General features: G+C 48.5%; 1 protein-coding gene across 1 annotated transcript in view; it reads left to right on the top strand.

Moving 5' to 3' along the window:
• Window positions 1-16,757, top strand: part of drosha (drosha ribonuclease III) — a 186,821-nt gene that overhangs the window by 153,060 nt on the left and 17,004 nt on the right. The window contains exon 31 of the mRNA XM_043719624.2: window positions 6,829-6,875. Coding sequence (XP_043575559.2) covers window positions 6,829-6,875 — 47 coding nt within the window. The remainder of the gene's footprint in view (window positions 1-6,828; window positions 6,876-16,757) is intronic.

Below are 16,757 nucleotides of genomic sequence, written 5' to 3'. Positions count from 1 at the left end.
ATCACCATTCCATCATTGTCAGTGGATCAAAATATTGGCATTCCCTCCCTAATGGAATTGATCTCCCTACAGCAGATCGACTTTGGCGGTTCCAGAAGACAGCTTGCCACCACCTTCTTATGGGCAACTAGGGACAGACAGTAAATGCTGACCCTGCCAGCAATACCCACATCCCAAAAACAAATAAAGAAAAAGATTAATTCTGCCATATTTTATTGTGCAGAGAACTTTCTGGGGGGAAAAAGTCTGAATTTACTTTGGTATTTTGTGCAATCTGCCTGTAATACCGGTGACATTTTGGGAGTTTAATTCAATGTAAGAAAATTGATTAAATATCACTGCCAACCCCACTATCTGCAGAAACATTGCTGGAAAATATTAAGAACGGCATTTGAATCGTATTAATGTTTTATTTTGCTGATAATCTCTGACACAAAAGTTCAGCACTATGCAGTAAAATTAGCTGCAGCACCATAAGACTTGCCTACGGCATAAATTAGTGGAAAGGAGGGACTGTAGGAGGCTGAGCGAACTGCGAGATTAGTTTCTAGTCTATTTCCTACCTCTGGGACCTGTGATTCAAATGTAATGTGAGGAAAAGCAATAAACGTTGCCTCTTAATACTAGGTGCTCATTTTTATCGGTGAGTTACGATCTGGTAGTTGAGCTTTTTCTGTGAAGAATATAATTAGAGCTCAAAACCATTGGAATTTGCTGCCAAGCCAAGTCATGATGGTAATCACACAGTACCTCAGGGAAGGACAAATACAACGACAATCCTTTCTTGGTGTAATCTGCTTTGTACTGAAAATGTCAGAGTCAGGTAAGGGCTGGGTCACAGAACTCCCCCAGAGTGCTTCAACTCTAATTGTACAAATGACTCTCAATTCTGCATTTGTGTTTCCACTTACAAAGGACAGCATTTCACATCATTTTTGGATGATTGAACTGAGGTGGGTGCTTGGATGTTGCTGATATGGTGAACTGAATGTACTGGACTGATGCAGAGATTGAGCTGTGTTTGAATTTGGGGCTCCTGGTGCAGGCACTGGCAGCGTCCTCTGTGCTTTACTGTAGCTCCACTCCAGTCTTGGAGAGAGTTCAGCATTGTTGAATGGAGTAGAATTGAAATACACATGCTGGAATTAATACAGCAGGTCAGAAAGCATCCTTGGAGAGAGGAAGTGAGTGAACCTTCAGGTCTGAGACCTAGCATCAAGATCAACTATCTGTGTCTCTCTTCACAGATTCTGACTGACCTGCTGAGTGGTTCTGTATATGTTTCATATTTCCAACGACTGCAGTATTTTGTTTTTTTTTCTTTTTGTCTTGAATGAGATTTAATGTGAACAAATAAGTTAATGATTTAGTCAGTTTCAAGGCAATGAGAAATGTTGTGAGTGCCATTTGTCCAAAAGAAGCTAATGTGGATTGAGTCGCCTAATGTGGATTGAGTACAGGCCTGTTGAGCCTTGATAACTTCTCAACTAACAGTTTTCTTATATTTCACGACAACAACATTCATTTGTCCAATACCTTTAGCATTATGAAACCCCCAAGGTGCTTCATGGTAGTGGCTTCAAACAGCACCTGATCTCCTCCTTGTTGACCAAATAGATCTGACGCCAAAGAGCTGTGGTTTTTCTCTTACTGTAAGTAGAAAACTCTTGCAGCCAATATTCTAGGATTGCTGTTTCTCATGAGTTACTGATTCAATTAGCTTGATCACTGTCAGAAACTGAAGAGTAATGTTCATTTTGATTATCATATGAGCATTTAGCTGCAGCATTGTCTTTTCATCTCGAAGACCAATGATCAGGACATCAGGTTTAGGAGCAGGCATAGACCATTTGGCTATTTGACACAATCTTGGCCAATCTTCTTCAACCTAACTTTTCCACCCTTTCACCAAAACCCTCAGTTCTTTGAGATTAGTCTTGAACATATTCAAAAAGAGAGCTTCCACAAACCAGTCTGAATCTCGTTTGTAGAAAAAAAGAATTTTTTTTTCTTCTTCTTGGTCCTAAATCTCAGAATAAGGGGTCACTCATTTAACATAAATGATGATGAATTTCTTTTCCGGGTAGTGAATCTGTGGAATTCTTTACTGCAAAGGGTTGTCAAGGCTGAGTCGTTAAGTGTATTCAAGGCTGAGTTAGACAGATTTTTAATCAGTAAGGGTCATGGGAAAGGCAGGAATGTGGAGTGGTGAATTATCAAATCAGCCATGATCTCATTAATGGCCTGTTCTGCTCCTTTGTCTTAAGATCTTATGATGATCAATTAAATGTCTGACCTTCTATCCAGGGGATGTGCCCTTAAGTTTATGATTCCCCATTTAGTGGAACAGCCTCTGTGTTGACCTTGTCAAAATCCCTTAGAACCTTAAGCAAGCACAGAGCACCTCAGCCAGTCTGGCAGTATCTATGGAGAGAGACAAGGAGTTAACGTTTCAAGTCTGGTATGACTGTTCAGAACCACATTTATTGCTGCCAGACCTGATGAGTTTTTCCAGCCTTCGCTGTTCGTTCAGATTCTGGTGGCTGCAGTATTTTTACTTTACCTTTCAGAGTCTTGCATGTCTCAATGAGATCGCCTCTCATTCTACGAACCTTCCAAGATTATAAGGCCAGTTTACTTAAACCCTCCTCAGAGGACTACCATGTCGTTTCAAGGGCCAATCTCTGGTGAACTCTTGCTGTACCACATCCAAGACCATAGGGTCATAGAAGTATATCCCTTCTTGGGTACAGACACCAAAACTGCACAGTCCTCCGAGTCTGGTATAGTAAGAGCAACCATCACAGAGGCAGTAACGACTCTGAGGCAGAGGAGTTCATTCAAGCGAATCGAACTGTTTATTACAAACCATTAGTGGAAAAAGCAGGGAGAGGAGTTCCAGGTAGATGTGCAGGAATACTGAACTCACTCTAATTCATGAGCATGAGTTATAGCTTTCTATATTCAGAAATAAACAACTTGTCTGGCAGTCAAAAACAGCTTGTCTCCATCCCCTTTTTTAGTGTGGTCACTCCCTAGGGCACCTATTGTGTGCTGTCATTTTAGTTTGATAATTTAATCAGAATTTGACATTTTAATCAGTTATCTACTTTGTCACCTGTTCCTGTCCTATCATCCTGTCGAATCTCTTCAACCAGCTATCTAATGGTCAGGGGTGCATGGTCCTGTGGTTTAACCAAAATGTCACAGAGGTGTCAACCGGTTCAACATAGTCAGTAGACCACATTGTTCTACCCGAATCAGCCTTGCTTAAGCATTCTCGGTCAACTATTTCTTGTCTATTCTACTATACTTATGGGAAATTCTTCCCTGTCAGGTCTCAATGAACCCTGTAGTCTTTCAAGGTGCCATCTTCCTATATAGAGTTTGAGAGGCTCATCAATTAAAAGTAAAGACTGGCTAGCTTCATAGTCACTGCACGAAGCCAACCATATTTTGATATTCTAAAAAAGTAAGAAGGTGGATTGGAGAAGGGATTGATTTTCTGAGGTTGGGAAAAAGTAACATTTTTGAATAATCTAGGAGGAACTCTGCTGCTCTTCCAAAAATATACAGTGTGGAGCGATCTGAGTGTTCTTGTGCATAATACACAAAAGGTTAGTGCATAGGTACAGCAAGTAATTAAAAAGGCAAATAGAGTTTTGGCCTTTATTGCTTGGGGGTTGGAGTTTAAAACTAGGGAGGTCTTGCCACAACTGTACAACTGTCTTATGAGGTACTGGAGTACTGTACGCAGTTTTTAATATGCTGGCACTGGAGGCAGTTCAAAAGAGATTCAATAGATTTGATTCCTGAGATGAATGGGGTTAACTTATTGTAATGGACCAGACCAAACCCTCTCAAAAATATATGAACAAGGTAGCCTGGATCCTCACACTTCCTTATTTTAAAGGCAAGTGCCAGGCTTTGTAGATGCAATCCAGTTGGTCAAGCTACCAGATTTGAAGCAAAACACACTTAATTCATACACTATAGTCACAATACAACAAAAGAAAGGTTATTCCAATTTCTTCTAACTCAACTGGAAAACTTAACAGAATAATTTAACTGTTAAGCAATAATTGTTCCAATATAGTAATACTTTACAAACACCACCTCGGCAAAGACAAATTCAGTAAAAATCAATTGCCTCGTAGGCAACTCTTCAGTCCAGGAGGAAAAGCATACAGAGTAAACTCCGAGAAAGACACAGCAGGGAGAGATGTACTGTAGCTTCCCAATCCAGCCTCCAATCTCAGTAACTGCTACTGAAAAACTAAAACTGAAAATCCCAGCTCTGTGGCTACTTCTATTGTCTCAACCTGAGAAATAAAAACCCAAGGCCCCTCAAGCTTCATTACTCAGAGTGTAGATTAGATTAGATTACATTACAGTGTGGAAACAGGCCCTTCGGCCCAACAAGTCCACACCGACCCGCCAAAGCAAAACCCACCCATACCCCTACATTTACCCCTTACCTAACACTACGGGCAATTTAGTATGGCCAATTCACCTGACCCTGCACATCTTTGGACTGTGGGAGGAAACCGGAGCACCCGGAGGAAACCCACGCAGACACGGGGAGAACGTGCAAACTCCACACAGTCAGTCGCCTGAGGCGGGAATTGAACCCGGGTCTCTGGCGCTGTGAGGCAGCAGTGCTAACCACTGTGCCACCGTGCCGCTATTGATGGGCTTTGAAGCAGATTGCTCGGCATCCCTGATCTCAACGTTTCTTCGTGTTTCAAAGAAAAGAGCAAAATACACCTCTTAAATCCATAGTATCATCAGACTTCTCAAAAACAGCAGATAGGTTAGGCCTTTATCCATCATAGTTTAGAAGAATAAGGGCTACTCTTAATAACATATACAAGATTTTGAGGGAGCTTGACAGGGGAGATGTTGGGATAATATTTCCACTAATGAAGTAATCTCGAACTAAGGGCCATAGTTTCAGAATAAGGCGACACTCATATAAAACAGATGTGAAGGAATTTTGTCTCTCAGAGGGTAGTGAATGTCTGGAATTCTCTTGCTGAGTGTGTTATGGAGGCTAGATCACTGAAAGTATTTAAGGAATGGTAGATTTTTTAAATATTAGGGAATTGAGAGCTGTGCTGAATTGACACAAAGGTGGTGTTGATCAGCCATAATCTTATAGAATGGTGATATCGGCTTGATGGGCGAAATGATCTCCTCCTGCTCCTGTTTTTCATTGGCTTATGTGATACCCAAACATCTATGAAATTGCAAATAATAATGTTAGACACCAAGGTAAAAAGTTAAGCAAGTGTGCAGTGTTAACTCTAATAGCCAAAACTGAAAGCTTTACCAAGTGATGCCAGTTTTTTCACTTTTCATGGGACAAGCTGTCAAAGCTTTTTGTTCTGCTCTCATCAGGACAGATGCAAGAATACCAAATTTCAAAAGAAGCAAATACGTGTCTGTTTGACAAGAGGGTACTGATGGGTTGGTAAATGGACTATGGTTGAAGTGTTGAGGGGTAGCATACACCAGGGTCGATTAACCCCCTACATTTAGCAGGTTAATTCCTATTAGTCAAGACTTTGCCTTGGATAATGCGCCAGGGAATGCTACTCCCAAGGTTTTGTTTCAATGAAAAATACGCAAAATATCATAGAATCCCTATAGTGCGGAAGCAGGCCATTCAGTCCTCACTGATCCTGCGAAGAGCATCTTAACCAGACCCACTCCATCCCCATCACACTGCATTTCCCATGGTTAATCGATTTAACCTACACATCCTTGGACACTACAGGCAATTTAAGTTGGCCACTCCACCTAACCTGCACATCTTTGGACTGTGGGAGGAAACCAGAGGCACCCAGGAGAAAACTCACTGGGAGAATGTCTGTCTGTTTGGGGTTTGCACAGTCACCTGAGACTAGAATCAAACCCAGGTCCCTGTCACTGTGTGGCGGTAGTCCAAACCACGGAGCCATCGTGCTGCCCCACATGGATACATCCTCTCCGTTTATAAAGGACAGGGTCTTCATTGTCAGTGTGTGTAAATTCTAACAAACGCAATGGAGCTTGGTTATAAGCAGACGGATAATCTTTGTTATTTATTTAATATTTGACGCAGTTGTGATTGTTTGACAAGTGATGTCCAATTGTGGAATCACATCCAGTGTTGGAAAATATGCACTCTTTTCTCCTTCCTGGAGGAGGTGGTGGTAGGAAGTGGAAATAGTTGGCCCTGGAGAGATGCTAATGTCTCTCCACCCAACTCCTCCCTGTTGATTTATTTGACATACTGGTAATTAAGGCTCAAAGAGTTATTTTATTTTTCTCATTAAGATTCAGCAGCATTTTTGAGAGAGAAACAAATGTTTCAATTATGTTTCTTGCACTGTTCCTAATAATTTTATTCAGGCCTGGGAGTGTTATGATGCTCGATCTTTCTTTTATCACACGTGTGAAGAGAACCATCTGGTGTTATTTCACTGTGTCAGGTCAGGTCAGAGATAATGAGACTGTCAGTAGAAGGCTCATTCCACCAGCAGTTTGACCGAAGTACATGCTGTCTACTTCATTGGAGATGCTACGTTCAGAGAAATTGCATTTCAGCCATTTTTATTAATGGGATTGAGCAATGTCCAACACAGCAAAAAAAAAAGAAATTCATTCTTGGCCTGACAACCTGGTAGTGATGAAATTTCATCCACCCTTCACCAACTCCGTAGGCTATGCCTCCCTACGGTACAGATAAGAAAATCTTGCTCAATTTAGTGAAATCATTTTACAATATGGTATTGGTCCATGCTTCAGTTTGTCATTCTAATAATTACTTTCTTTTCCCAACAGCATTCAACAAGCAGAAATGGGAGCTGCTATGGATGCATTGGAAAAATGTAAGAGAATCTTTCTTGTTAAGGTTTATTATCTTTTCTTCCCCCTTTTCACAATTGTTAGAAAATTCAGAGACTGACTTGATTGTACTTTTGAATAAACTGGTTGGAACTGATGTAAAAGTAAATGACATGGGTATTTCAGAAGTTGTGTTACTGAAACTGTAAACCATCAAATCAAAAGTGTGTTTGACACATCCAGGCTGGATTCTTCAATCTGATTAAAGAGGTGATTCCATTAATTAATACAAAGAGAATTCTTCACCTGAGGAGTAGGCTGCACGTCTCAGAGGTAAGAAGTACAGGATTTGAACTTCACTCCCAGTGAAATCCGATTGGATTGAATTTGGGTTGGTATCCATCCGGAACAGCAAGAGAGAGAGGACCAGGGAGCCGCCGGAAAGGTAAGTTTTCCCTCTTAAAAGGAGTTAGCTCGAGCATCAGCGACCTTCATTTGCAGCAGCAGGGGGAGCAGTGAGAGCAAGGAGCTGTGTGGGAGCAGTTGAATTGTGCTCTCACTCTGATACGTTTGGGCAGCGGCTTCTGGGGGGAGATGGCTCACCAGAGGAAGGCAGCAGTAGCCAGGTTCATGGCACTGTGGCTGACTCTGCTGAACCGAAGGGCGGGAAAAAGTGTGGAAGGGCTAGAGTCATAAGGGATTCAATTGTAAGGGGAGTAGATAGGCTGTTGTGTGGTCAAAAAGGTGATTCCTGAATGGTATGATGCCTTCCAGGTGCATGGGTCAGGGATGTGTCAGATCGGCTGCAGGACGTGCTGAAGGGGCTGGGTGAACAGCCGGCTGTTGTGGTGCATGTAGGCCCCAATGATACATGTAAAAAAAAAATGGGATGAGGTCCTACAAGCAGAATTTAGAAAGTTAGGAGCCAAGTTAAAAAGTAGGATCTCAGGATTGCTATCAGTGCCAGGTGCTAGTCAGAGTAGAAATGAAAGAATAGGCAGGGTGAACGCGTGGCCTGAGAGAAGGGGCAGGAGGGAGGGGTTCAGATTTTTGGGGAGAAAGTGAGGTCTGCAGATGCTGGAGATCAAAGTTGAAACTTTATTGCTGGAACAGCACAGCAGGTCAGGCAGCATCCAGGGAACAGGAGATTCGACGTTTCGGGCACAGGCCCTTCCTGAAGAAGGGCCTGTGCCCGAAACGTCGAATCTCCTGTTCCCTGGATGCTGCCTGACCTGCTGTGCTGTTCCAGCAATAAAGTTTCAACTTCAGATTTTTGGGACACTGGGACCGGTTCTGGGGATGGTGGGACTATTATAAATTGGACAGTCTACACCTGGGCCAGACTGGAACTAAAGTCCTTGGAGGTGCTTTTGCTAACGCTGTTGGGCAGGGTTTAAATTAATGTGGCCCGGGGGATGGGAACCAAATGAGGAGGTTAGTGGACAGTAAAGAGGTAGTAACTAAAGCCTGTAAGGAACTAGATAATGAAGTCAACGTGTCTAAGGGGAAGAGTCGGCAGGGAGCAGATGATGAACACAAAGGGACAGGTGGTCTCAGGTGCATTTGTTTTAATGTGAGAAGTGCAGTAGGTAAGGCAGATGAACTTAAGGCTTGGATTATTACCTGAGTATAATGTGATGGCTATTACTGAATCTTGGTTGAGGGAAGGGCATGATTGGCAACTAAATATCCTTGGATATCGATGCTTCAGGTGGGATAGAGAGGGAGGTAAAGGGGTGGAGGAGTTGCATTACTGGTCAGAGAGGATATCATGGTTGTGCTGAAGGAGGGCACTGTGGGCAGAGCTCAGAAATTGGAACGTTGCGATAAAAATGTTGGGACTTTATTACAGGCCTCCCAATAGCGAGCATGAGTTACAGGTAAAAATATGTAAACAGATTATTGGAAAGATATAGGAGCAGCAGGGTGGTATAGATATGAAATTTTAATTTTCCAACATTTACCGGGATTCACTTAGTGTTAGAGGTATAGATGGCGCAGAATTTGTAAGGAGCTTCCAGTAGTGCAGGAGAAACATGTTCCTGTGAAAATGAGGGACAGGAAATGGCAAGATTAGGGAACCATGGATGACAGGTGAAATTGTGAGACTAGCTAAGAGGAAAAAGGAAACATTGACAAGGTGCAGGCAACTGAAGACGGACTGTGTTTCGGAAGAACATCGGGAATGTAGGACCAATCTGAAACAAGGAATTAAGAGGGCTAAAAGGGGTCATGAAATATTTTTAACAAACAGGGTTAAGGAATATCTGAAAGAAGAGGGATACCGACCCTTAGAAAATAGATGACAGCTTTAGATAGAGGATCTGGATTGGGGCAGGCTTGGAGGGTCGAAGGGCCTATTCCAGTCCTGAAATTTTCTTTGTTCTTTGATACTCATGGAGGTGGAATACTGCATGAGGCATGTCCTCCTTATGCTCTCTCTCCCTGCTGAGCAATCTGCCCCTGTACTCCCTCTCCCCATCTGACTGACCTGCCCCCTACCCCGTTCTCCCTCTCCTCACTGAGCGACCTGCCCCCATGCTCCCTTTCCTCACTGAGTGATCTACCCCCCCATGCTCCCACACCCCACCTGACTGACCTGTCCCCGTAACCCCTCTCCCCACCTGACTGACCTGTCCCTGTAACCCCTCTCCCCACCTGACTGACCTGTCCCCGTACCCCCTCTCCCCACCTGACTGACCTGCCGCCCCGTGCTCCCTCACCCAATGAGTGACCTGTCCCCGTGCTCCCTCTCCCCACTGAGCGACCTGTCCCTGTGCTCCCTCTCCCCACTGAGCGACCTGTCCCTGTGCTCCCTCTCCCCACTGAGCGACCTGTCCCTGTGCTCCCTCTCCCCACTGAGCGACCTGTCCCCGTGCGCTCTCTCCCCACTGAGCGACCTGTCCCCGTGCGCTCTCTCCCCACTGAGTGACCTGTCCCCGTGCGCTCTCTCCCCACTGAGCGACCTGTCCCCGTGCTCCCTCTCCCCACTGAGCGACCTGTCCCCGTGCGCTCTCTCCCCACTGAGCGACCTGTCCCCGTGCGCTCTCTCCCCACTGAGCGACCTGTCCCCGTGCTCCCTCTCCCCACTGAGCGACCTGTCCCCGTGCTCCCTCTCCCCACTGAGCGACCTGTCCCCGTGCTCCCTCTCCCCACTGAGCGACCTGCCCCCGTGCTCCCTCTCCCCACTGAGCGACCTGTCCCCGTGCTCCCTCTCCCCACTGAGCGACCTGTCCCCGTGCTCCCTCTCCCCACTGAGCGACCTGTCCCCGTGCTCCCTCTCCCCACTGAGCGACCTGTCCCCGTGCTCCCTCTCCCCACTGAGCGACCTGTCCCCGTGCTCCCTCTCCCCACTGAGCGACCTGTCCCCGTGCTCCCTCTCCCCACTGAGCGACCTGACCCCGTGCTCCCTCTCCCCACTGAGCGACCTGACCCCGTGCTCCCTCTCCCCACTGAGCGACCTGTCCCCGTGCTCCCTCTCCCCACTGAGCGACCTGTCCCCGTGCTCCCTCTCCCCACTGAGCGACCTGTCCCCGTGCTCCCTCTCCCCACTGAGCGACCTGTCCCCGTGCTCCCTCTCCCCACTGAGCGACCTGTCCCCGTGCTCCCTCTCCCCACTGAGCGACCTGTCCCCGTGCTCCCTCTCCCCACTGAGCGACCTGTCCCCGTGCTCCCTCTCCCCACTGAGCGACCTGTCCCCGTGCTCCCTCTCCCCACTGAGCGACCTGTCCCCCTGCTCCCTCTCCCCACTGAGCGACCTGTCCCCGTGCTCCCTCTCCCCACTGAGCGACCTGTCCCCGTGCTCCCTCTCCCCACTGAGCGACCTGTCCCCGTGCTCCCTCTCCCCACTGAGCGACCTGTCCGCGTGCTCCCTCTCCCCACTGAGCGACCTGTCCGCGTGCTCCCTCTCCCCACTGAGCGACCTGTCCCCGTGCTCCCTTTCCTCACTGAGTGATCTACCCCCCCATGCTCCCTCACCCCACCTGAGTGACCTGCCCCTGTACCCCGTCTCCCCAACTGACTGACCTGTCACCGTACTCCCTCTCCCCACCAGACTGACCTGCCCCCCGTGCTCCCTCTCCCCACTGAGTGACCTGTCCACGTGCTCCCTCTCCCCACTGAGTGACCTGTCCTTGTGCTGTCCCTCTCCCCACTGAGCGACCTGTCCCCGTGCTCCCTCTCCCCACTGAGTGACCTGCCCATTTACTCTCTCTCCCCACCTGACTGCCCTGCCCCCCCCGTGCTCCCACACCCCACCTGACTGACCTGTCCCCGTACCCCCTCTCCCCACCTGACTGACCTGCCGCGCCGTGCTCCCTCTCCCCACTGAGTGACCTGTCCCCGTGCTCCCTCTCCCCACTGAGTGACCTGTCCCCGTGCTCCCTCTCCCCACTGAGTGACCTGTCCCCGTGCTCCCTCTCCCCACTGAGCGACCTGTCCCCGTGCTCCCTCTCCCCACTGAGCGACCTGTCCCCGTGCTCCCTCTCCCCACTGAGCGACCTGTCCGCGTGCTCCCTCTCCCCACTGAGCGACCTGTCCGCGTGCTCCCTCTCCCCACTGAGCGACCTGTCCCCGTGCTCCCTTTCCTCACTGAGTGATCTACCCCCCCATGCTCCCTCACCCCACCTGAGTGACCTGCCCCTGTACCCCGTCTCCCCAACTGACTGACCTGTCACCGTACTCCCTCTCCCCACCAGACTGACCTGCCCCCCGTGCTCCCTCTCCCCACTGAGTGACCTGTCCACGTGCTCCCTCTCCCCACTGAGTGACCTGTCCTTGTGCTGTCCCTCTCCCCACTGAGCGACCTGTCCCCGTGCTCCCTCTCCCCACTGAGTGACCTGCCCATTTACTCTCTCTCCCCACCTGACTGCCCTGCCCCCCCCGTGCTCCCACACCCCACCTGACTGACCTGTCCCCGTACCCCCTCTCCCCACCTGACTGACCTGCCGCGCCGTGCTCCCTCTCCCCACTGAGTGACCTGTCCCCGTGCTCCCTCTCCCCACTGAGTGACCTGTCCCCGTGCTCCCTCTCCCCACTGAGTGACCTGTCCCCGTGCTCCCTCTCCCCACTGAGTGACCAGTCCCCGTGCTCCCTCTCCCTACTGAGTGACCAGTCCCCGTGCTCCCTCTCCCCACTGAGCGACCTGTCCCCGTGCTCCCTCTCCCCACTGAGCGACCTGTCCCCGTGCTCCCTCTCCCCACTGAGCGACCTGTCCCCGTGCTCCCTCTCCCCACTGAGCGACCTGTCCCCGTGCTCCCTCTCCCCACTGATTGACCAGTCCCCGTGATCTCTCTCCCCACTGAGTGACCTGTCCCCGTGCTCCCTCTCCCCACTGAGTGACCTGTCCCTGTGCTCCCTCTCCCCACTGAGCGACCTGTCCCTGTGCTCCCTCTCCCCACTGAGCGACCTGTCCCTGTGCTCCCTCTCCCCACTGAGCGACCTGTCCCTGTGCTGTCCCTCTCCCCACTGAGCGACCTGTCCCTGTGCTCCCTCTCCCCACTGAGCGACCTGCCCCCATGCTCCCTTTCCTCACTGAGTGATCTACCCCCCCCATGCTCCCTCAGCCCACCTGAGTGACCTGCCCCTGTACCCCCTCTCCCCACCTGACTGACCTGTCCCTGTACTCCCTCTCCCCACCAGACTGACCTGCCCCCCGTGCTCCCTCTCCCCACTGAGTGACCTGTCCTTGTGCTGTCCCTCTCCCCACTGAGCGACCTGTCCCCGTACTCCCTCTCCCCACTGAGTGACCTGTCCCCGTGCTCCCTCTCCCCACTGAGCGACCTATCCCCGTGCTCCCTCTCCCCACTGAGCGACCTGTCCCCGTGCTCCCTCTCCCCACTGAGCGACCTGTCCCCGTGCTCCCTCTCCCCACTGAGCGACCTGTCCCCGTGCTCCCTCTCCCCACTGAGCGACCTGTCCCCGTGCTCCCTCTCCCCACTGAGCGACCTGTCCCCGTGCTCCCTCTCCCCACTGAGCGACCTGTCCCCGTGCTCCCTCTCCCCACTGAGCGACCTGTCCCCGTGCTCCCTCTCCCCACTGAGCGACCTGTCCCCGTGCTCCCTCTCCCCACTGAGCGACCTGTCCCCGTGCTCCCTCTCCCCACTGAGCGACCTGTCCCCGTGCTCCCTCTCCCCACTGAGCGACCTGTCCCCGTGCTCCCTCTCCCCACTGAGCGACCTGTCCGCGTGCTCCCTCTCCCCACTGAGCGACCTGTCCCCGTGCTCCCTCTCCCCACTGAGCGACCTGTCCCCGTGCTCCCTTTCCTCACTGAGTGATCTACCCCCCCATGCTCCCTCACACCACCTGAGTGACCTGCCCATTTACCCTCTCTCCCCACCTGACTGACCTGCCCCCCCGTGCTCCCTCTCCCCACTGAGTGATCTGTCCCCATGCTCCCTCTCCCCTCTGAGTGACCTGTCCCCGTGATCTCTCTCCCCACTGAGTGACCTGTCCCTGTGCTGTCCCTCTCCCCACTGAGCGACCTGGCCCCGTGCTCCCTCTCCCCAATGAGTGACCTGGCCCCGTGATCTCTCTCCCCACTGAGTGACCTGTCCCTGTGCTGTCCCTCTCCCCACTGAGCGACCTGGCCCCGTGCTCCCTCTCCCCAATGAGTGACCTGGCCCCGTGCTCCCTCTCCCCAATGAGTGACCTGTCCCCGTGCTCCCTCTCCCCAATGAGTGACCTGTCCCCGTGCTCCCTCTCCCCAATGAGTGACCTGTCCATGTGCTGTCTCTCCCCAATGAGTGACCTGTCCCTGTGCACCCTCTCCCCACTGAGTGACCGGTCCCTGTGAACCCTCACCCCACCTGACCGACCTGTCCCCATGCTCCCTCTTCCTTATCGTTCTGTCACCATTTATGAACTGGTTTGAAATGATTACAAGTATGAATGCAATTTTTTAGCATTCTTTCGGATTGTTTACTCAGTCTGAGTCCGCTCAGCACCTCACCATTTTTCCAGAGCACATAGAAAACTTGAAATCCAGAATGTATTGTCCTGTTTTAACCAATTCATGTGAATCATTTGCTATTGCAGGGGAAGCTCATGCAGTCTGAGAAGCAGCCCCTCAGAGTTGTGTTAATTGAATTCCCACAACCATCCATCTGGAGGGTAAATTTTCTTTTCCTCATTGTTATGGGTGTCTGTGGCAAGGCCTGTTCCATCCCTAAATTATTCTTGAGAGCAGTTACAAGTTGACCACGTAGCTGTGAGTCAGGCGTCACTCCCATAGGCTTTTGTGAACCATTGCTGTTCATGTGCTGTCAGTAGATCCACAATGCTGTTAAGATGAGTGTCCAGGATTTTGACCCAGTGATACTAAAGGACTGGCCATATATTTCCAAGTCAGGATGGTGAATGACTTGGAGGGGATGTAGCAAGTGCTGGTGTTCCCATGTATCTGCTGCCCATCCTTCCAGATGGAAGTGGTTGTGGGTTTGGAATGTGCTATCTTAAAGATCTTCAGTGAATTTCATGCTATAGAAAGGATAAAAAGGGAGATAAGAGAGGAGAGGGAGTTGTGTTTTTGATTAAATAAAACATTACTGTTTGCCTCAGAATATCTGAAATACTTGCCCACTGAAGCTATATGGGTGGAACTCACGTTGAGATTGTATTCGTCATTGGTGAGGCCACTTTTGGAGCACTCTGTACAGTTCTGGTTGTCCTGCTAGAGAAAGAATATTATTAATCTGGAGCGGGTTCAAAGCAGATTTACCAGGACGAAGCTAGGCCTGGAGAATTTGAGTTATAAGGAGAGGCTGGATAAGTTGGGACTTTTTCCACTGGACCATTGGAGGTTGAGGGGATAACCTTCTGGAAGTTATAAAATCATGTGAGGCATAGGTAAGGTGGGGGAATTCGCAACTAGCAGGTGTATTTTTTAAGGTGAGAGAAGAAAGATTTAAAAGGGACCTGAGGAGCAACTTTTTCACACAGGGTGGTTTATATGTGGAAAATACTTCCAGAGGAAGTGGTAGTCGCATTTAAATGACATTTAGATAAATACATGGATAGGAAAGGTTTAGAGAGATATGGGCCAAATACAGGTAAGTGAGACTAATTTAGTTTAGGAAACTTGGTTGGCATGGAAGAGTTGGACCGAAGGGTTAGTTTCTGTGCTTTATGACTCTGACGTTTTGGGACATCTTGTGGTAAAAGAAGCCAAATAAATGCAAGTTTTTCGTTCTTTGTGTGTGTGTTGAAACATGGATTTGTTTTATGAGGAACGATTGGTCACAGTATTGTCTCACTGGAGTTTAGAAGAGTCAGAACCTTTGTTTGCAATTGACAAGATCCTGAGCAGGCTTGACAGGGTAATTGTAGAATGGATGTTTCCTCTGAGTGAAGAACTTAGAACTAGTCATTTGCACTTTTAAAAATAAGGCTTTGCCCACTTAGGGCAGGAATAAGGAGACTTTTTTTTGAGGTAGCTAGGCTTTAGAAGGCAGTAGAAGCAGCATCTTTGAAGATTTGTCATGCAGAGGTAAGTGCATTCTTGATTTATAAAGATGAAATATTACTGGAGGTAAGTGCGTACGTAGAGCAATCTGATCACCCGAGATCCTAATGAATGGCCGTGCTGTCTCAAGAGTTGAGTGGCCACTTTTTTGGTTCTAATTCATTCAATATTTTCTAATCAACCTGTTCAGAGATATTATGAGACACCAGTTGTTCCAGAGGTACTTGAACCTGTGCCTGCTGGCTCAGAAGTGGGAACACTACCACTGTATGTTGGTTGACTCGCTATCCTATTCTTGGAGGAAATGATTCTTTGATTACATTTTGTTGAGAAATCATTAATTCTCTAAACAAGAGTTTAGACTGCGAGCCATATTTGTATACTCAATTATACAGTTCTGATAGTGCAGCCATCAAGTATAGTTTTAAGCTATTTCAGTTTCTGTCTGTTCTGTTAATGTACGAAGCCAGAGGTTTGATGTTACTTGTGTCACTGACAAAAATCTAAATCTCTTTTCTGTTTTGGGCACACTCCACACAATTCAATTTGAGGACATCACAGTGTAGTTTTTAAGAGCTTTGCATGCTGATGTTAAATCAGCTTGTACAGTCACATGACCTTCATCCTCTTTACGCCTGTAATGAGAACCTGGGTCCACAAAGACTCTTGGAAGTTTTCCACCATTTTTTGAGAGCATGTTGCTGTTACTTCTCTTGAGGAAGAGTTTCTCATGTCTTAGATTCTTGTCAACAAATTTTAATGCCAGTTTTGCCGTACGTTTGTTTAACACTTTTTTTAGGAGCACCAGTCATTGTACCACTATGTCACAGAATCAGAATTGCTACAATGCAGAAGGAGTCCATTTGGCCTCTCATTGCCTGTTCCCTATACAGAGGAACCTCGATTATCTGAACAGCACTGATAACTGAGTATTTCCTTTGGATAATTGAATGCTGGATAACACCGTTTTGCCACGCATTGGGACCTTGGATCTTGTCCGGATAATCGGAAATTTGGATAATGGAATGCCAGATAATTGAGGTTCCTCTGTATACCTGCACACCATTTAGATCCACTAATCACCCAATACTCTCTTGAATGCCTCAATTGAACCTGCTTCCACCACATTTCCAGGCTGCGCATTCTTGACCCTAACTACTCACTGAGTGAAAAGGTATTTCTCCTCACAACACATTTATTGCCTTTGCACATCATTTTAAATCTATGCCCTCTCCTTGTTTTTCTTCTACAAGCAGGAATAATTTCTCCCATTTCTTCTGTCCCCTTTTGAAAATCTGTATCAGATTTCCTCTAAGCCTTCATCTCTTCAAGGAGAGCAGACCCAACTTCTTTAGTCTATGTATGATGGATGGTGTAAGCTTCGTGACTGTTTTTGGAGGCAAGTGGGGATCCCGTACATCACGCTGCTGACTTTTGGGGAATCAGGAGATGAGATACTCAATGC

This window comes from Chiloscyllium plagiosum, unplaced genomic scaffold, assembly GCF_037043375.1.
Source record: "Chiloscyllium plagiosum isolate Xiang-an unplaced genomic scaffold, Cpla_swu_hap1 HiC_scaffold_34, whole genome shotgun sequence".
NCBI lineage: Eukaryota > Metazoa > Chordata > Chondrichthyes > Orectolobiformes > Hemiscylliidae > Chiloscyllium > Chiloscyllium plagiosum.
Note: the sequence above shows the minus strand (reverse complement) of the source record. Positions and strands in the feature narration are given on the sequence as shown.